General features: G+C 40.3%; 4 protein-coding genes across 15 annotated transcripts in view; 1 reads left to right on the top strand and 3 right to left on the bottom strand.

Moving 5' to 3' along the window:
- The window catches only part of LOC110969828 (protein NLRC3-like), a 38,221-nt gene extending 28,377 nt beyond the window's left edge, over positions 1 to 9,844 (bottom strand). The window contains exon 1 of the mRNA XM_051942292.1: positions 9,436 to 9,844. The gene's annotated coding sequence lies outside the window, so the exon portion shown is untranslated. The remainder of the gene's footprint in view (positions 1 to 9,435) is intronic.
- The window catches only part of LOC110969967 (NACHT, LRR and PYD domains-containing protein 12-like), a 386,884-nt gene that overhangs the window by 55,654 nt on the left and 310,403 nt on the right, over positions 1 to 20,827 (bottom strand). The window lies entirely within an intron of this gene.
- Positions 1 to 20,827, top strand: part of LOC110968364 (NACHT, LRR and PYD domains-containing protein 12-like) — a 290,019-nt gene that overhangs the window by 81,665 nt on the left and 187,527 nt on the right. The gene's annotated exons all lie outside the window — the stretch shown is intronic.
- Positions 1 to 20,827, bottom strand: part of LOC127531899 (gastrula zinc finger protein XlCGF26.1-like) — a 66,637-nt gene that overhangs the window by 10,149 nt on the left and 35,661 nt on the right. The window contains exon 1 of one of the 7 annotated variants that reach the window (XM_051942295.1): positions 4,797 to 5,557. The exons of 4 other annotated variants lie outside the window; for them this stretch is intronic. In XM_051942295.1, coding sequence (XP_051798255.1) covers positions 4,797 to 4,820 — 24 coding nt within the window. In that variant the 5' untranslated portion in view covers positions 4,821 to 5,557. Of the gene's footprint in view, positions 1 to 4,796; positions 5,558 to 20,827 lie in introns of those variants that run through there. 2 more of the 7 variants (XM_051942296.1, XM_051942298.1) reach the window with 2 other exon arrangements.

The following is a 20,827-nucleotide window of genomic DNA, read 5'->3' as shown; positions in this document are numbered from 1 at the left end:
CAACCACGGTTCGGCGACCGACAGAAAACGGGTCGGTAAAACTAGGGTCGCGGGGGGTGCTGGAGCCTATATCCCAGCTGACTCGGGCGAAGGCAGGGGACACTCTGGACAGGTCACCAGTCTGTCGCAGGGCTACATATACAGACACACAATCACTCTCGCATTCACACCTACGGGCAATTTAGAATAATAAATTAACCTCAGCATATTTTTGGACTGTGGGAGGAAGCCGGAGTGCCCGGAGAAAACCCACACATGCACAGGGACAACATGCAAACTCCATGCAGAAAGATCTCAGGCCCAGGCTGGGATTTCAACCAGGGATCTTCTTGCTGCAAGACAAAAGTGCTAACCACTACTTCACTGTGCAGCCCTGTAACGGATTTTCTCCCTTTATAAACTGGCTTCTCAACAAAGTATGTGAGGACCTCCTGTCAGACTTTCCCAGTGAGTTCACAGCATGAGTCTATGATGCTGGGTGAACATCACGTGACCTAAAGCAAGGCAACCTATTGGTTGTTTGCTTCTTCTCCTGCAGTTCTGGTTGCATAAAACCTACACTAGCTCATTACTGCCACACCTGGTCACCGCGATTACAGGCTGGCTTAAAGTATGCGCGAAACATGCCGCGTACGGTAAAAATAGACTGATTAACCAACTAATTGATGACCAAAATAGGTGACAACTATTTTAATAATCGATTTTGATCGATTAGTTGTTTCAGCTCTAGTTCTAATGCTACATTGTGTTAGCTAATGGTGTTGAAAGACTCAATGATTAGAAAACCCTTGTGCAGTTATGTTAGCACATGAATGAAAGTGGGAGCTTTCATGGAGAACATGGAATTGTCTGGATGACCCCAAACCTTTGAACGGTAGTGTACAGAAGGATATGGAAATCATAACACAGTGTTTGAGCGGTCGTAGGTGAGCTGGTGTGCTTGAGCTGCAGCGAGTACTGGAGAGGACTTTATAGATCTACATACACCACTGTTCAAAAGTTGGGTTTTCATATTTTACATTTCTAAGTGACCCCAAACTCGAACGGTAGTGTTTGCATCAGTAGACTGTTTTCTGCTCAAGTCTGCTAAAATTGGATCCAAGTTGTTAGCCTGTACACCAACTGAAATACAAGAGCTGCCGTGTTCATGTGCTGGGGATGCACATTTTAAATAATTTCCTAAATAGATAGTTGGTGGCCTGAAATAACTGAATTATCATTTGCATGAAACAAAGTCAGGAGACATCATGATGTGACTGGCTCAGCAGGCTTTGAGTGACACTGAATTAATCTTCTGCTTCAGGAAAACATGAAAGCTCTAACCAGCAGCCATTAATCGTCACAGGAGACTTTTTCATGGTTGTACTTTACTCGCTAAACTCCCACAATGCCCTCTGCTTGTCAACATCGAACTGATGGAAGTCCAAGTGATGTGGTGTAGCTAGGTATTACAGCTAAAGTAGAACCTTATCTGTTTGTACATTTACAATCAACTCATTTAGTCACAGCGGTTAATTGAATGATGATTAATCACCATCATGCATGGAACAGTAGACGCAAAGCTACTGAGCATACGTGGAACAAAGAGAAGAAAGTAATTTGGCAATAACTACATGTTTATTGTGCTTCCAGCTATCCGTGTCCATGAGGGAGAATATTCAAGGTGTGGCGAGTGGAGCATGGGGGGGCGAGACAAAAATGTCAAGAGGTGGGCATGGATTCACCCGACAGCTTAAAATAGTTACCGACAACGCCACCTTGGTACAGAGTTTTCCCAATGTAGCAAGACTGCAAAGGCCCTGGAATTCCTGAGCTGATCAAAACTCAGATAAGCTGTCTCTCTCTCCAGCACTGACCAACACCCATCTCTATAGGAGGATTGAGACATTTGTATTTCTGTAGGTTTTCATTCACAGAAGGATGGAGCTCCTGTGAACATTTAAACCCCTGGAATAACTTTTTCTTTTTAAAAAACAATGACTTTCAATTATATGCTATGGACGTTTGTTTAATGAACTTTCATGCTAAAATCCCTTTTCAGCTTCAGGAGACCCTCAGTCGGAGACGTCTCTGCATTCCACAGATCAGATAACAAGTCGTAAAACTTTATGGCTGAAGGCTGGAGTCACCCTCTCTTTGACTGAAACAAAGAGACTGGAACTGAACTTAAACAAAAACACTTGCCAAATTAATATTTCTATATGCATTTGGTTTTTCCAGATTTACCACAGTTACTCACAGTGTTTCATCTATGTCATATTTGAAGATCATATTTGCATGTCTGATAGAAGTCGATTTATTAATTTGTGATGTTAATCATTTCTTCCCCAGGATACTATGATTTTGGAATGAATTCCCTTATTAATCTCTGAATTTCCTCTCCATTTAGGTTGAATGATGACCATTGTATTTACCTGTTACCAAATCTCTGACTTGTTATATTTTCACTGTGATACATATTTTTAATGTCATAAACATAAACATATAGTTATGAATGAAATGATTCACATCATATGAACATATGTATTAATCTACACATTTCACTTTCACGCAACTGAATATGGTGGGATAGACAGATCGTGTTTTGCGCGTTTAATATCATATTTTAATCCATTCTGGACTCCTCTTTCTTCTCTATTTTGTGAGAACAAAGAGATTCCAAATTCCACCAGACTCGCGCCTAAAAGTTCTCTCTCTCCGCCCAGGTCCTCCCCTGAGCTGGACCCACAGATAAAGTCAGCCGTAGCCCACATCATCGCTCTCTCTTACCGACTCTTCTCTCTTGCCTCTTACGTACCTTACCCTCTCTTCCTCATCTGGCCCTGAGAGGCCCACCAAAGTCTCTCTCATTATTTTCTTACCTAAAGCGCGTTTTTCCTATCTTTGAAATTCCCTCATCATCTAAGTTTGTTAACTATTTATCTTTTAACATTTTTGTAACTTAAGGAGACATTTTGCTCGTTATTCGTTTTAATCTGGAGAACCGATTCAGAACCAGCATTTATTTTTCTTAATTTTGACCGTTTTCATCAACACCCGTTTTTCTTGGCTAAAGCCTGAGAACCATCATTTTTAAGCACTCAGCTGAGAACTCCGGAGATCTGCTGGATCAGGTCTTTGCATAGAACCGATCAACCCGCGACAGGACATCTAGGCGTGGCCACAACAACGACGACGACGATGCACCGCTCCGAACCCGCAGGTCCAGACCGTGTGCTGCGAATCTGAAGGCCCCGCAAGTCCCAGCCCCATGACGGTTCACTTCAATAACTCCAGCTGAGTTGCTCTGATTCCATTCTATGGGTGATGTACTAACCGCTTGGTCAATTAATTCATTTAATCAATTTATTCTTTTACAAATCATTAGAATTCTTAATCCAAATTACCGGTTACCTCGTCAGGTTAGCTCTGGCTAATCCTCACCATATTTCCTTCTCTCTCACACCTACTTCCACATCCCTCACACATGCACACATCACACACACACACTCCACATTCCACGCACACACGTAGTCCTGCACGCACACACACACACCATATCTACATTGTACATAGTTCACTTGTCATTATTTTCATAGAATAGTTATAAATACCTCATTTTAGACCAAGTTACAGTCTTGTGTTTCTTTGTGTAGAATGTGGTCAATTTAAACGAGGATTCAAGACTTTTTGATATGAGATTGATCAAAATTTTATGAATATTAATTTTTTTTATTAATATTTTTTTCCTAAGATCTAGGGTGGTGCCCAATTATTATAACGAGAGCAATAATCAGCTCTGGCTAATCCTCACCATATTTCCTTCTCTCTCACACCTACTTCCACATCCCTCACACATGCACACATCACACACACACTCCCACATTCCACGCACACACGTAGTCCTGCACGCACACACACACACCATATCTACATTGTACATAGTTCACTTGTCATTATTTTCATAGAATAGTTAATAAATACCTCATTTTAGACCAAGTTACAGTCTTGTGTTTCTTTGTGTAGAATGTGGTCAATTTAAACGAGGATTCAAGACTTTTTGATATGAGATTGATCAAAATTTTTATGAATATTAATTTTTTTATTAATATTTTTTTCCCTAGAGATCTAGGGTGGTGCCCCAATTATTAATAACGAGAGCAATAAATCATAACGTAGTACCGCTACACCAAGAAGTATTAGTAGTCTGCACTAGAAAAAAGTAGCCTGCACCACTGTTGCGTAACGGAGACGCGCACAATCTAGGGGGGTTTGGGGGCATATTGCTTATTGGATGTCTGTCAGTGTTTAGACATTCTGCACACAAAGAAACTGACTGAAGATCCATCAGAGGCTTCAAATGCACAAAATGAACAAGACTTGTTTGGTTAAAAATGTTTCATAATGCCACGAGCTAAAGGAAAAAAAAGAGAAAAAAGCCACTTTCCTACAACTCAACAATCTCATTTAGCAGACACTTTTCTCCAAAGCCTTTAAAACTCCTCCAGACCTCCACAAACACTCGTTGTGCGCTCCGTTAATTAGCAGCATCAATTACACAGTAATTAATTACACCTTTATGCATTCAGGGAACATTTTTTGATTGAAAATAAGTGAAAACGGAGACTTAAATGTAGAAAAAAGTGTAAAATTCGTGGCATGCATGAGCGCCCACAGGCAGAAACATGCTTTGGAAAACATCCGAGAAAAGCCACATGTTGTGTTCTCATTCCAACTTGAATTAACCGACACTGAAGTTTTTATGTTTTTTAAAAAAGAAGGCACAAAAAGGAGGTTTTAAATGTGGTTTTACTCACCTCTCCAGTTGAGCAGGTACACATCGAGGAAGATGGGTAGAAAAGCTCCGTGCAGAAAAGACACGTTCTCCAAACGCAGCATCTGCAGCTCGGTGCTCCGACTGTGTGGTGGTTAACAGGATCAACAGTCACAGTTTGATAGTTTAAAGTTCAGTTGTATGTGTGATACCAAGCGCTTGGTTTTGTTTGTTAGGGCCCAGAGCTGGTGCACAAATAAACAATTATCCCTGAGCACGGCGAACGATCCTGGTTGTGCCTCCAGGAAGAAAGGTAGCTTTTCTCGCAGATCCCGACGAATCGATGATGAAGCCGACGCAGCAGCAGCACAGCAGCGGCCCAACTGCACACACGAGCCTCCAGCGAACTCCTCCAGCTCCTCCGATGCACAGAAGCAGCGACCAGTGCCGACAACCACTGTCTCTGATAGGCAAGCTTGCTAAAAATGTTCAAGTTTTTGTTTTCTCTGCTCGACGTCTGCGGTCTTTCACCAAACTCGTGCGCCCCTTCCCTCTCTGCTGCTCCAACGTAACTGGCTTCTCCGTCGCGCCGTTTTTTTCCTCTTCCTGTTATTCTCTCAACCCCCCAACAAAGTGAGTTCTGATTGGCTTACAATACACCCTCAAATATTTTAAACACACATTGGCTGAATACCAGAACGTGGCCTGAAATGAATCATGGGTAATGTAGTTCTCACTAGTTACACTCGTACATACTGCAAACACATATTTTAACTGTCTGCATTTTGCAGGTCGTTGCAATTTTATTTAAGAACATTTGGGGGAAAAAATCTCTTATAGAAACATTTTTAACATTCCATTTTTCCACCAAAAAATGTTGAAAAACTTTGCAAAAATGTTGAAAATGTGGAAGTTTTCACTGCGAAAATATAGATTTTTTTCCCCACATTTTCAAACTACAAAATGGGTTAATTTGACCTGCAGGATGACACGAGGGTTAAAACAAGAAAATTTCAGTTTTTTTGGACTTAACAAGATATTTAAGATGCATTGCATCCATCCAGCTTCGCGGTGGGGTCGGACAGGGCTGGACTCAGTGAAAAACAACCCTGTGTGTGAGGGCAAATGTGGAGGTTGGAGACTGTTTACTGTTCACTGTGTACTTTCCAGGACTCTTTTGTGAAATTATACTGATATCTGCATGGGTACACTTGTTTTCATGTTATCCAATTTTTGAGGTAATTGTGAAAATAAATGTTTGAACATTTGAGTCATAAGTGTATTCAATTCTCATAAGAAACTGGTGAAATTGCCATTATTAGTCAAGTCAGGGGCTAAAATTGGAAAATACAAGTCTACTTAATATGTAATTTTAAGTTTAATTGCTGCCTTAAAAAATATGAGTTAAATTAAACTTGAAAAGGCAATTGAAAATAGTAATTTTAACTTTAAAATATAAGCTAAAAGGATGTACACTTGTGTGTTCCGTTCACTAGAAAAAGCAAGTTTACCTGAATGGACAACATAATATTTTGTATTGTATTAACTCAGAGTATAAAGTTCAAACAACAAATGATCATCAATTAGCAATTCTTATAAATGAATTATATGAGTTGAAATAGCATCTAACTGTAAGTTTCCCTGACGAGAGAATGCAAGTTTTCTGGAATGAAAAACTTAATTTTGTGACTTGTTTCAACGCAGACTATCAAGTTCAAACAAAAATATCATCAACCAGGGAACTTATAAAACTTGCATTCTTGAGTTGAAAAAAGCTTTTCTTGAAGTTGAGTGTACTTACATTTTTAAGGCAGCAATTGAACTTAAACTATTAAGTTGAAGGACCCTGGTAATTTTTACATCTTTGTTCAATTTTGCTCATTTTTTTGTCTAATTCGGGTCATTTTGCATCTCTTTATGTTGCCTGTTGAACCATTTTTGTCATTTGGTGGATCATATTGGTTTGTGGTTTGTTTTAATAATTTTGTGGTTCATCTTGGACAGTTTGTGGTTCAGTTAGGTTATTTTGTGTGTCTTTAAAGTTGTTTTTGTTTCAAATTGTTCAGTTTGTTGCTCATTTTGTGTGAATTTGTGCGAATTTGGTGACTGATTGACCATTTCTGTTTAGTTTTACATCTCTTTTTACTCTGTTTTTCCTCATTTGATCTCTCATTTTAGCAATTTTTCATCATTTACGGTTGTTTTTTTTGTTTGATTTTGATCATTTTGTGTCCCATTATCATCGTTTTTAAAATTTTGCATCTTGTGCTGGCCACAAGTCTGACAGAGCCAAGCAGCTGAACATCAGCCGGATGACCGTCCACAGAGTCGCGGAGAGTCTCAAGAATGGTGAAGATCTTTCAAGAATGGTGAAGACCTGAAAGACCTTCAACATTCTTTAGCCTCTCCGTGACTCTGTGCACGGTCATCCGGCTGATGTTCAGCACGAAGGAGAGCAGATATCTCAACTCTTTTGACTTCCATCTTGATACAACTTCACTGGAGAAAAAAAATTTGTATTAAGGACACCTGCCTATAAGGTAGAACTTTCAGTTTATTTAATGGAATTTTTCACTCCGACATGTAAGCGTCTCTAAAGATCATGAAACCGAGAGTAACAGAACTTTTGCAAAGCCCGGTAGATGGCCGGGGCGCACTCATCTTTCCCCATTGACTCTCGTTATAACTTTGACATGCGCAGTTCGTTCCTCTTCAATACAAGAGACAGGAGACTGCGGGGTGCAGGATGACGGCGCCCTGCGCTCATCTTCAGGAACACAGAGTTCAGGAGTTGCAATGGTGCTGTGGCTCTGTACCAGCTCTTCATGAGCAGTAATCTTCAGGACACCTTCTCAGAGACTGTGTCTCTCCTGAAGATCCTCATCACGACTCCAATGACGACAGCTGAATCTGAGAGGTGCTCAGGGGCGGATTGAACGTTATTTCATTCGGTCGTTTGACCGAAGGGCCAGTCTACATGTGGACCGGTGGGCCGGTGCGCTGGTATTTATTAAATAATTTTGTTTATTGGGTGCCTGACACCCGCATAGCTCATCGGGTTAAGCAGGTGACCCATGTACAGGAGCTGGTCTCCGACACAGCGGCCCGGGTTCTATTCCTGCCTGCGGCCCTTTGCTGCATGTCTTCCCCCTACTTTTCCTCCCATTTCCTGTTACTCTTCACTGCGACTATCACAATAAAAAGGCAAAAAAAAAATAAATAATTCTGTTTATTTATCCATATGCGGCCAAATGTGATGAGCGTCCAACCATTCATCAGCCCTGTGCAGGCACGCAGGCCCACATGCGTCACACACACGCACGCTCAGCCCCGCACGGGCCCTGGGGGGCTTCTCAACACTAAAAAGAATCAAGACCTTCCTCAGGAACACGATGTCACAGTGGCCATGCTCTCTATGAAAAAGAAACTTGTCAGGGAGACCCCAGATTGTAACCATAGAGTCACTGAGAAATTTGCATGTCTCAAAGACAGAAGAGCAAAACTTGCATACAAAAAAATAACACAGATGTAAAGGTGATGGCTTTAATCTCTAAAATGTGAGAATTTACTTTTTTGTCATTTAATAATGTAAATAGAAATGTTAGTTGACACAAGTGGCACTTTAGACTGATTTTCATATGTTCTGAAATCTGAGGAATTACTGTTTTTCTTTATTTTCATTGTAAATATTTAATGTTAGTTGACAGAAGCACTTTGGGCTCAAAGCCTAAGATAAGATAAGATGCACAGTTATACATAGTATAATGCCAAATGGTTTCAGTAGTTTTTTTTTTTTCAGGCAAAGTGACAAATTTTTATTGCTTTGATCTTAAATATGCAGATTTGCTGTTTTCTCATTGTCATGTAAGGTTGTTAATGTAAAAGTTAGCTCACAGAAGCACTGTCTGCTTTAAGCCTTATAGTTAGGTTTTCAAGTCAAGTCACAGGTTATGTCAAGTCAAGTCAAGTCCTGTAATAGGTCAAGTCAAGTCCAAGTCAACTCACATTATTGTAATTTTACCTGCAGAATATGATCTTAATAAAGTGCAAAGACAAGATATAAGTAACTATCAGTAAACATCACTGGCTAATGTGCCCAACATGTTAAAAAGATCATTTGGATTTGCTTTGTAAATACTCATGCTCAGTAAAATACAGCATAGAATCAAACTAAACAGTAATAACATCATAAAATTATTTATTGTACATTATTGATAACACACACACGCATAATGAAATGATTTTTGAACACTGCGTTGAAACAATGAAAACAAATAACAGATAATATTAAACTTTGTTAAAGTCCTACTCTCTCTCTCTCTCTCTCTCTCTCTCACACACACACACACACACACACACTCCATCTCTCTCTCACACACACTTTCATATGCACACATATACTCACCCTCACACACACTCTCACTCACACTCACTCACACACACACACACTCTCGCTCCCTCCCTCACACACACACACACACACACACACACACACACACACACACACACACACACACACACACACACTTTTTTTTGTATTATTGATTGTGTGACGGCGCACTTTACCCAAGGCAGCAGCTAATCCCCCCACTGCTTACTGTCATATTAAGCTAACATTAGCTAAAATGCCAACTAACCAGACAATGTAAACGAGCTCTGATAAGAAATTGACAAGCACTTACTGGGCTGAATGGGTCTTCAAATGTCGGACGAAATCTGACGTTGTCGTCTGACTGTCTGTGATTTTCACGTTGCACGTCTTGCAAACTGCTGTTCGTCGTTTACCGTCTTGATAGAAATCCTGATACCCGAAGGTGATTACCTTGAGTACAACTGACATGTTGATATCCGGCGGTGGGCGCTACCGTGGAGGCCCTCCCGAGCATAGACATATATAGGTAGACGCATCATAGGCTGTCGAGAGACGTGCTTACAGCGCCGCCATCTTGGACCGGGGCCAGCCGAGGCAGCGGTGCATAGAAGTCTATGGAGGAGAGAGGTACTGCTGAATCTAAAAGTGGAATTATTCGCCGAATTTTGAACCGATTGCCAAACTGTTTGATTTTTAGAAACGTCACACGTGTAGCTACTATACAAGGTGCTCGGATATTTTTTTACAATGCTGGTTTTGCCACTAAACACTTAGATGCCGGACTTCTGTTCAGCCTATGGATGCTCTAATGAGCGCTGTAAGGAGACAAGAGCTCGTGGGATTACTTTTCACATGTAAGATGTATGTAAGGAATAATATATTGTTAGCAGGTTGTCATAGCTAGAGTGAAATAAACGCCGAGAAGACGGATAGAACCCCTCAGCTCCGTGTCTGGCTTCTACCCATGATCTAACCAGCTCTCTGCATCATCCTGTGTATTACACAGCTGCTTACCGGTGAAATAACTAATCTGAGACAATTTTTTGTTTAAAATTCGATGTTATGAATCTAGCGTTCCTAGCAACTTACTGCAGTAATTGGTGGGTTAGAATACAGCATCTGATTGATCTAATAGCCCTGATTTATGATGGAACTATTTTTGTTGTAGACTGTTAAAGTATTTGTTTTATAACGCTCTTACTCACTGTATTCAGAGAGGCTTTTATTTTGAAGTCACACTATACAGGAAATGATGTAGGTTCACTGACGAAAACTTGTTCCTGGCGCGTAGAGCCAATGTTGTTCACAGTCTTGCCACGGAGTTACTTTGCTCTCCAAAAATAAATATGTCCAGAGAAGAGACTAAAGAGCACCTGCGAGAGTCCTGGTTATTCTGCGCCCCTCAACAGGTTATGGGCCCAGGCACCCAGCAAGGTACCCACACTCGGCAAGGTATCCAGACACCACGGCACCGAGTCAGACAGGCAAAGTTGAACCGACGGACCGAGGCTGCTGCAGAAGGTGTGCAAGGGCGGATTTGAGCCGAATAAAATAACCAGACGCAGAGGTAAAGCAAACGTGAAGCATTACACGGAGCTTGGCATGGACTTTGAGCAAGTTATGTGACAGCATATTTGAAGAAAGAAGCGCGATGTATTACGCAGGCTACTAAGCTAATCAAGCAAAGCTAAAATGAAGTTTGGGCGCCAGAGAAAATAAAAATGGCGGCTCGTGCTGCAGGAACTCTGTCCCCGCAACTGTTCTTTGATGGATCAGAGGAGAAGTATGACCTTTGGGAAACAAGGTTTTTGGGACATTTACACATATTAAACCTGAAAGAGACTATTTTGAATGCACCAGCTGGTGAAGAACAAATAGTAGCAGACAGGAAAAAGAACCCAGATTGCTATGCTGAGCTAATAAGGCTAATCGATGATAAGAGCTTGTCATTGATCAGACATGAGGCTCAATACGACGGCAGAAAGGCATTGAAAATATTGAGAGAGCATTACTCAGGGAAAAGTAAACCTCGTATCATAAACCTGTACACGTCTCTGACAAAGCTTAGAAAAGCAAACAACGAGTCAACTACGGACTACGTCATAAGAGCAGAAAACGTGATTATAGCTCTTCGTGATGCCGGTGAAACACTCAGTGATGGTTTGATCATAGCCATGCTTCTTGGTGGTCTACCAGATGCCTACAAACCACTAGCAGTACATGTAACACAAAATGAGGATAATGTTACATTTGCTGACTTTAAAAGAAGATTGAGAATTTATGAAGAATCTGAGAAAATGAGCACACGTGAGACCACTGATAATGTGATGAAAACTGATGCAAAGCAGGAGAGAGGTGTTCACAGAAAGTACACCAGCAACCCTGGAAAAAATGATGATACTAACATTACATGTTTTAAATGCGGATTAAAAGGACATAGAGCAAGAAAATGTCTCCGAAAAGTGTGGTGCAACAACTGTAAGAGCAACACACATCATGAATCCCTGTGCAAGAAGAAAGATAAACAGGACAATGCAAGGAAAGTCACAGATGAAGATGCAAATGACTTCCTTTTCAAAGCCGCACAAACAAAAGGAAATGGTCCAACCCCCAAAGTGAAAATGAAGGGCATTATGGTTGATGCTGGAGCGACATCCCACATCGTAAATGACATAAAGATGTTTACGAGCTTTGATGACACTTTCCAACCAGAGACTCATTCAGTGGAGCTTGCTGATGGGACGCGTTGCAGTGGAATGGCACAAGGCAGAGGAACAGTGATGATACGCCTACTGGACAGCGACGGACGTGAACAGAGAGCATAACTGAGGGAGGCTTTGTACATGCCATCTTATCCCCACGACATCTTTTCAGTGTCAAGAGCTACTGGTGGAGGAGCAACAGTAACCTTCAAGCGAGGAGACAGTCACATAGTCACCAAAGATGGTAAAAGATTCGACATTCATGAATATGAAAAGCTGTATTACCTACCTACTGTTGATAATGCTGACCAGTGTAAAGTGTACCATGATGTACAAACCTGGCATGAGATTCTTGGGCATTGTAATTTTGATGAAGTGATCAAACTACAAAGTGTGGTAAAAGGTATGAACTTTAAGGGAAATGCAGTGAAGCCAGATGAAATGTGTGAAATTTGTACACAAGGAAAGTTTACTCAAACGAGGAATAGGGAACCAGACGTAAAAGCAAAGAAACCATTAGAGCTTATTCATACTGATCTAGCAGGCCCAATGAAAACTACAAGTATAGAAGGATACAAGTATGCCCAGTCATTTACTGATGATTATTCAGGGGCTATACTAGTATATTTTCTTAAGTCAAAAAGCGATGCAGTTCTCGCTACAGAAAAGTTTTTAGCTGATGTAGCACCCTATGGGGAAGTAAAATGTGTACGTTCAGACAACGGCACTGAGTTCACAAGTAAAGATTTTCAGATGTTGTTAACAAAGAATAAAATCAGACATGAAACATCTGCACCTTATTCGCCACACCAAAATGGCACCGCAGAGCGAGGTTGGCGAACACTTTATGATATGGCAAGATGTTTACTGTTAGAGAGCAAGTTACCAGACTCAATGTGGAACTATGCTATTCAAACAGCTGCACATATTAGGAACAGATGTTACAACAGGCGAACAAAGAAAACAGCATATGAGTCACTGACAGGAAAACTACCAAATGTATCCCAAATGCAAAAGTTTGGATCAACATGTTTTAGCTACAAACATGAAAAAGGTAAACTAGACTCTAGATGCGAACAAGGCATTTTTGTAGGCTACGATAAAAACAGCCCAGCCTTTCTGGTTTACTATCCTAAAATAGAGAAGGTCCAAAAGCATAGGTTGGTGAAATTCACAGCTAAAGCAAGTAAAGAAAAAGAGACACAAACGGCAGAGTCATTTGAAGGATTTGACAATACAATCAGAGACAGTGAGTTTCGTGATACAAAAGACAAAGATGAGAGAGCTCAAGCCGAAAACTTTGCAGAAAACAGTTCTCAGACTTTAAATGAACAAGTAGGAGCTGAGTCAGTAGAAGCTAATGCTGAAACTGTAAAGAGGAGAAATCCACCCAGAACAAAACAAAAACCAGTATATTTACAAGATTTTGAGACAGAGGACTCAATAGACAAATTACAAACTTGTGTGGATTTTTGTTACCGAGCAGTGTGTGACATACCAAAGACTTATGATGAAGCAGTGACATCATCCAAGTCAAGACAGTGGAAAAGCGCCATGGACGAGGAGATGCATTCACTGGAGGAGAATGAGACTTTTCAGCTAACCCAATTACCACCAAGTAAACAAGTACTGGGAGGACGATGGGTCTATGCAGTTAAAGTGGACATAGATGGTTCGAACAAGTACAAGGCAAGATTTGTAGCCAAAGGATACAACCAGAAGTCCGGAACAGACTATGATGAGACATTCTCACCCACAGCTGACATGACAAGTGTCAGAGTTGTCATGCAGAAAGCAGTGCAAGAGGATCTGATCCTGCATCAGATGGACGTCAAGACAGCGTATCTTCACGCACCCATTGACTGTGAGATCTACATAGAGCAACCTCAAGGTTATGAGAAGAGGTCAAAAACAGGTGAAAAACTGGTATGTAGATTGAAGAAGTCTTTGTATGGACTCAAGCAGTCAGGGAGAAACTGGAATGCAGTATTACACTCATACTTATGTGAAAATGGTTTTGTGCAAAATAGTGCAGATCATTGTGTGTATACTAAGGAACAACATGGTGAAAAGGTAATCCTCATTGTATGGGTAGATGACCTTATTCTAGCTGCTAATAATGAAAAAGCAATGTTTAATGTAAAGAGAATGCTAACTCAGAGATTCAAAATGAAAGACTTAGAAATACTTAAACATTTCTTAGGAATCGATTTTGAACAAACAAATGGACAGGTCAAAATGTCACAAGAGAGATATGTTAAAAAGATATTAGAAAGGTTTGAAATGCAAAACTGCAAACCGAGAGGAACTCCTTGTGAACCAAAACTTGATTACACAGAAAGTGCAGAAAAGTTGAAACAACCAAGACAGTACAGAGAAGCAGTGGGAAGTTTAATTTACTTGTCCACATGCACTAGACCTGACATTGATTTTATTGTCAGTAAACTATCTCAAAACTTCAGTGAACCTACTATGGAACATTGGAATACAGTAAAGCATGTATTTCGATATCTTAAAGGTACAGCTGAACAAGGACTGTATTTCAAAAAGAACACAGCAGAAAAACTTGGTCTAAAAATTTACTGTGATGCAAGTTGGGCATCAAATGAGATGGACAGACGAAGTACATCAGGATATTGTGCCAGTCTAAGTAATGAAAGTTCACTTATTTCATGGAAAACAAGGAAACAACAGACAGTAGCGCTTTCTACCTGTGAAGCAGAATATATTGCTTTAGCTTCAGCTATGCAGGAGTGTCTTTATTTGGAGCAGCTACTTCAAGGACTTGACAGCTACGAATATACAAAAACCAAAGTGTACGAAGACAATCAAGGTACAATCGCACTAACAAAGAATCCTGTTAACAGACAGAGATGTAAACACATTGATGTGAAGTACCATTTCATCAGAGGTGTTGTGACTACTGGAAGGGTCATTTTGGAATATTGTCCAACTGATAAAATGATTGCTGATGTGTTGACAAAGCCAGCTACTAGACAAAAGTTGAGAGATTTCAGAGAAAAATTGTTTGGCAATTAGAAAATGTTTATGCAACGAGATTGCTATTATGTGATGTGTTACCCAGTGAGCTAACAGCGAGTGGGGGTGTTAAAGTATTTGTTTTATAACGCTCTTACTCACTGTATTCAGAGAGGCTTTTATTTTGAAGTCACACTATACAGGAAATGATGTAGGTTCACTGACGAAAACTTGTTCCTGGCGCGTAGAGCCAATGTTGTTGTTCACAGTCTTGCCACGGAGTTACTTTGCTCTCCAAAAATAAATATGTCCAGAGAAGAGACTAAAGAGCACCTGCGAGAGTCCTGGTTATTCTGCGCCCCTCAACATAGACAATTCTTTATCTCTAGCTACTTTTCTCACATGTTTAAGCTTTCCCAAAGAACGTGATTTATACACGTGATATAATAGTAATAATAACAGTAATAATAATGATAAAAAATAATAGTAATAATAGCAGTAATAATAGTAATAATTGATATAATATTAAGAGTGGTAATAATAATTATTATTATTAACAGTAGTAATAATAGCAGTATGGCAAAACCTGCATTGTAAAAAAAATATCCGAGCACCTTGTATAGTAGCTACACGTGTGACGTTTCTAAAAATCAAACAGTTTGGCAATCGGTTCAAAATTCGGCGAATAATTCCACTTTTAGATTCAGCAGTACCTCTCTCCTCCATAGATTTCTATGCACCGCTGCCTCGGCTGGCCCCGGTCCAAGATGGCGGCGCTGCAGGCACATCGCTCGAGTGGGCAGCCGCAGTCAATGAGGCGTCTACGTATATACACACGTGGACAAAATTGTTGGTACCCCTCAGTTAAAGAAGGAAAAACCCACAATTCTCACTGAAATCACTTGAAACTCACAAAAGTAACAATAAATAAAAAAATATTGAAAATTAAATAATCAAAAACAGCCATTACTTTTGAATTGTTGATTAACATAATTATTTAAAAAAACAAACTAATGAAACAGGCCTGGACAAAAATGATGGTACCTCTATAAAAGATTGAAAACTATTTGACCAGAGTGACATGATTAACTCAGGTGTGTCATTTAATTGACATCACAGGTGTTTCCAAACTCATAATCAGTCAGTCTGCCTATTTAAAGGGAGACAAGTAGTCACCCTGCTGTTTGGTGAAAAGGTGTGTACCACACTGAACATGGACAACAGAAAGCGAAGGAGAGAATTGTCCCAGGACATCCGAAAAAAAAATACAGACAAACATCTTAAAGGTAAAGGCTATAAGACCATCTCTAAACAGCTTGAAGTTCCTGTGACAACAGTGGCTCATATTATTCAGAAGTTCAAGACCCACGGGACAGTAGCCAACCTCCCTGGACGTGGCCGCAAGAGGAAAATTGATAACAAAATGAAGAGACGGATCGTTGGAATTGTATCCAAAGAGCCCAGAGCAACCTCCAAAGAAATTAAAGGTGAACTCCAAGGCCAAGGTACATCAGTGTCAGATGGCACCATTCGTCGTTGTTTGAGCCAAAGTGGACTTCATGGGAGACGACCAAGGAGGACACCACTGCTGAAAAAAACTCATAAAAAAGCCAGACTGGAATTTGCAAAAATGCATGTTGACAAGCCACAAAGCTTCTGGGAGAATGTCCTTTGGACAGATGAGACCAAACTGGAGCTTTTTGGTAAGGCACATCAACTCTATGTTCATCGACTCAAAAACCAAGCATACGAAGAAAAGAACACTGTCCCTACGGTGAAACATGGAGGAGGCTCAGTAATGTTTTGGGGCTGCTTTGCTGCATCTGGCACAGGGTGTCTTGAAAGTGTGCAAGGTACGATGAAATCTGAAGACTATCAAGGCATTCTGGAGAGAAATGTGCTGCCTACTGTCAGAAAGCTTGGTCTCAGTCGCAGGTCATGGGTCTTCCAACAGGACAACGATCCAAAACACACAGCCAAAAAACACCCAAGAATGGCTGAGAGAAAAGCGTTGGACTATTCTAAAGTGGCCTTCTATGAGCCCAGATCTGAATCCCATTGAACATATGTGGAAGGAGCTGAAACATGCCATTTGGAGAAGACACCCATCAAACCTGAGACAACTGGAGCTGTTTGATCATGAGGAGTGGGCCAAAATACCTGTTGACAGCTGCAGAACGCTCATTGACAAATACAGAAATCGTTTAATTGCAGTGATTGCCTCAAAAGGTTGTGCAACAAAATATTAAGTTATGGGTACCATCATTTTTGTCCAGCCCTATTTCATTAGTTTGTTTTTTTAAATAATTATGTTAATCAACAATTCAAAAGTGATGGCTGATTTTGATTATTTAATTTTCAATAAATTTTTATTTATTGTTACTTTTGTGAGTTTCAAGTGATTTCAGTGAGAATTGTGGGTTTTTCCTTCTTTAACTGAGGGGTACCAACAATTTTGTCCACGTGTGTATGTCTATGCTCCCGAGGGGCTGATTGATACGGCAAGCCGATTTCAAATTAAAAGCCTATGTTCGGCTATGCAGCATTTTACATATCAACATCATTCAAACTGAAAACATGATGTGAATAATAATAATAACACTCAAGTCATCATGTCTCAAGTCAAGTCCCGAGTCTTTAACTTCCAAGTCCAAGTCAAGTTGCAAGTGTTTTATTTTTTTTTCAAGTCAAGTCACAAGTCATTAAAACAGCGACTCGAGTTGACTCAAGTCCAAGTCATCAAGTCTCAAGTCCCCATCTCTGGTCCTCATGAAGCTGGGACTAAAGATGTGCTCTACATGGATCATCTGCTTTTAAAATAACGCAGCAGCAAACATCTCAACTAAGAGTCCCTCAGAGAGAATCTTCAGCTAGTTCATGGAGCCAACCTCACTTTAAAAGCAGCATCAGCAGCGTCTGTTTCAGCCTCACATGAAAATTTTGAGCTTTTTCCTTCTGATTTGATCTCAGCTCCAACATGAAGTGCAGAGACCAAACAGAACAAACCTGCATCACTTTGGATTTCTCTTCAAAAGCACCACAAATGACTCAGCTCTTCTGGGATTCTTGTCACATTTGATGATTTCAAACTATCTGCCAGTTGCTTCATGCATAGGCGTCAGTTTAGGGGGGACGAGGGGGACGTGTCCCCCCCCACTTTTTGTCAGGGGTCATTTTGTCTCCAACACATTCAAATTCTTCACATGTAAGCCGTTGTAAACCCAGTTATTTTCAGTAGTATAGAAAATTCCGCTCCTGAACGCACCATCCGCACTCGGCCTAGAGTTGCACAGACACGCAGCACACCTTCATGAGGTTAAATAAACAAAAAAAAACACACGCAGATGCTAAATTTGCGCCTGTGTCAAGTGGAAGCTCCGACCAGAGGCGTGCAGGGGCAAAATTTCGGCCCGGGAGAATTAGTACTATAGCGGCCCACAGACCCCTCAACTTGCATGTACCGATAGCTCAACAGCTTAAGCCTCCACCTTTGGTGCGGAGGTTGTGAGTTTAAGCCCAGCTTGTGGCATTTTGCCGCCGTTCTTCAACATTTTCTCAAAGTGCTGTGGTCTCCGTCCCCCCCCCCCCCACACACACACACACACACACACACTTTGAAAAACAAACTGACCCTTGGCTTCATGGACTGATTGAGCTCACCTGATCCTGGATCTGAATCTAAAGCCAACAAAGCAGCATCAGCTGATCCACCTCCTCACATCCATCCTCCACTGCTGCTCAACATGGACTCTCAGAAAACTGATCACATCCCTTTTTGTTCCTTCAATGTTTGCTAGAAGTCAGCAGGGTGGGGCCTGGCTAGTTCCTGGATGGAAGAACCTGGGAAGAGCAGATAGATGCTGGAAGCTTTTATCTGTCCAACCTGCAGAGGGCGCTGCTGCTGCTGCTGGACTGAAAACAGCCTGAAGAATCAGAGGAGGAATTATTCTGAAGATATGGAGAGAAAACACACAAGTAAACAGTGAAGCAGCTACAATCAATGATTTTAGACACTGTTGGCTGATTTCATCTGGAAGATATCAGATAAATGGAGGAAAACGTTCAATATTTCACATTAAAACAGCGTGAACGTGAATTAGTGAGGCAGGTTCCCAGTTGTAAGGACATTAAAATGATCCTTAAAAACAGAATTTACAAAGTGATCTTGTGGGTCTAGAGGCTCAAAGTGTGACATTTACCAAACTGTGTGTAATTATGAGAGTCAAATAAATGAATGAAGCAATGAAATGGGAAAGAATGTGTGAAATTCTTCAAAGTTTCATTGGATTCATCTCATCTAAAGGACATTTTCATGAATGTGGAAAAACGACACAAAGAGATTTAAATCAAAGACCCAGAAAAAATGAAAAGTGTGATAAATCCAAGAAGAGACTAAAGTAGACCAGAACACTAAACTCTTGAGCTTCCACATTCAAATGAGGAGTGGATTAAAGTCCACAGCAGCAGACAAAGAAGAAGATGAAGCCAGAGAAGGTTTGGATTCCTCAGGTGACATGTAGAGTGTAGATTCCCTCTCTGACTGTAGTTCCTGTAAAACAGCTTCTCAGGACATTTAGTGTTGAAATGGAGTCATCACTTCTGGGATTGATTCTTCTTTATTCTTCCTAAAAGCTTCATATTTATAGAATTAGAAAGAAATGGAAAATGTTCCCAAACACACATTTTCACAGTCATGTTTTAACTCACCACAAACTGTGCGATCAGGTTTCCTGCTTCATTTCCCTGACAACAGTGATGTCACGGCCACTTCCTGTTTCTAGACACGTTTTTTACCGTCCTCGTGTTGCGGCTTCTTTTCTCCATCTGAAGGTGAGTAAAAGACACTTTTAACTGTTTTTTTATCTTTTATATATCTATAGAACATAAAACTGATTGACTCATTCATCGTATTTTAACTCAAAAACAACGTTGTTGTGGTACATTTAAAACATTAAATAAATCTTTTTTTCTCCTGAAACCAAATCTTCAGACATGTTGGGGTTTTCCCAACCAGCAGGAGTTCTCAAACTGATGCTGAAATCAATGTTTTATCAGTAAATGTCATTTGTATTTGTCAGATAGTTCTAAACATGAGTTGTTCTTATTAGCAGAACTTCAGTGCAACAGTTGTAGGATGGAAATGCTTTGAACTTGAATACTGCATTAAGAATCCCTCTGAGGTCTTCAAGTGTAATTTCTTGAAGTTCAGTCACAGCCAGAATACTAAACACATCCTAAAAAAGACATTAAAACCTGAAAACTGGTTGGTTCCATAAAAATACAGAAGAAATGTTGAGTTTTGGGTCATTTTGGTTCCAGTGATCCATTAATGAAGGTCCTGCTTTTTAATTTCAATTTTAGTTTCCGTGCTTCGAGTCTTTATAAAGCAGCACATAAGAAAGTTCTTCAGAGATAATAACGACTGAAACAAAGAACCTAACACAGGAAACATGAGTGAAGACACAGAATAGATTCTTAGACTGGAAGCGTGCAGCTGTAACCACATGAGTGCAGATGCAGTCCTTCAGCAGTTGAATTCACTGTGCAGAAATTCAAACCAACCAATAGCTGGACGTCTTTCTTCAGCAAGAAATGACCTCATCCTGGTCCTACAAGGCTGTCAAGAAGCCCCAGGCCAATGAGAGACAGAGGTTAGCCTGGCGTTGTTGGACCAAGAACACAAGAACTTGACAGCCAGGAAGTGGAAGAAGATTCTGTGGTCAGATGAGTCCAGAGTTGGCCCAAAAAAACTCAAAATTCATACAGAGTTAGTCAAAAAAAGTTCCAAAATGACTAAGAATTTGTCCAAAATAACTTTAACTGTCTGAGTGTGATCTGAAATTAGTTGGAAATTTGTCCATAATGACTCAAAATTATTCAAGATTTGTTTAAAATAGCTCAAAATTAGTTAAAACTAGTTGAAATTTGTCAAACGAGTCTTAAACTTTGTTGAAAAGTAACTGTGCAGAAATGACTCAAACTGTTCAAATTTACTTAAAATTCATCCATAAAGAGTTAAAA

The sequence above is a fragment of the Acanthochromis polyacanthus genome, chromosome 22, assembly GCF_021347895.1.
Source record: "Acanthochromis polyacanthus isolate Apoly-LR-REF ecotype Palm Island chromosome 22, KAUST_Apoly_ChrSc, whole genome shotgun sequence".
In the NCBI taxonomy this organism is placed as follows: Eukaryota; Metazoa; Chordata; class Actinopteri; family Pomacentridae; genus Acanthochromis; species Acanthochromis polyacanthus.
This window is presented reverse-complemented; position numbering and strand designations above follow the sequence as displayed.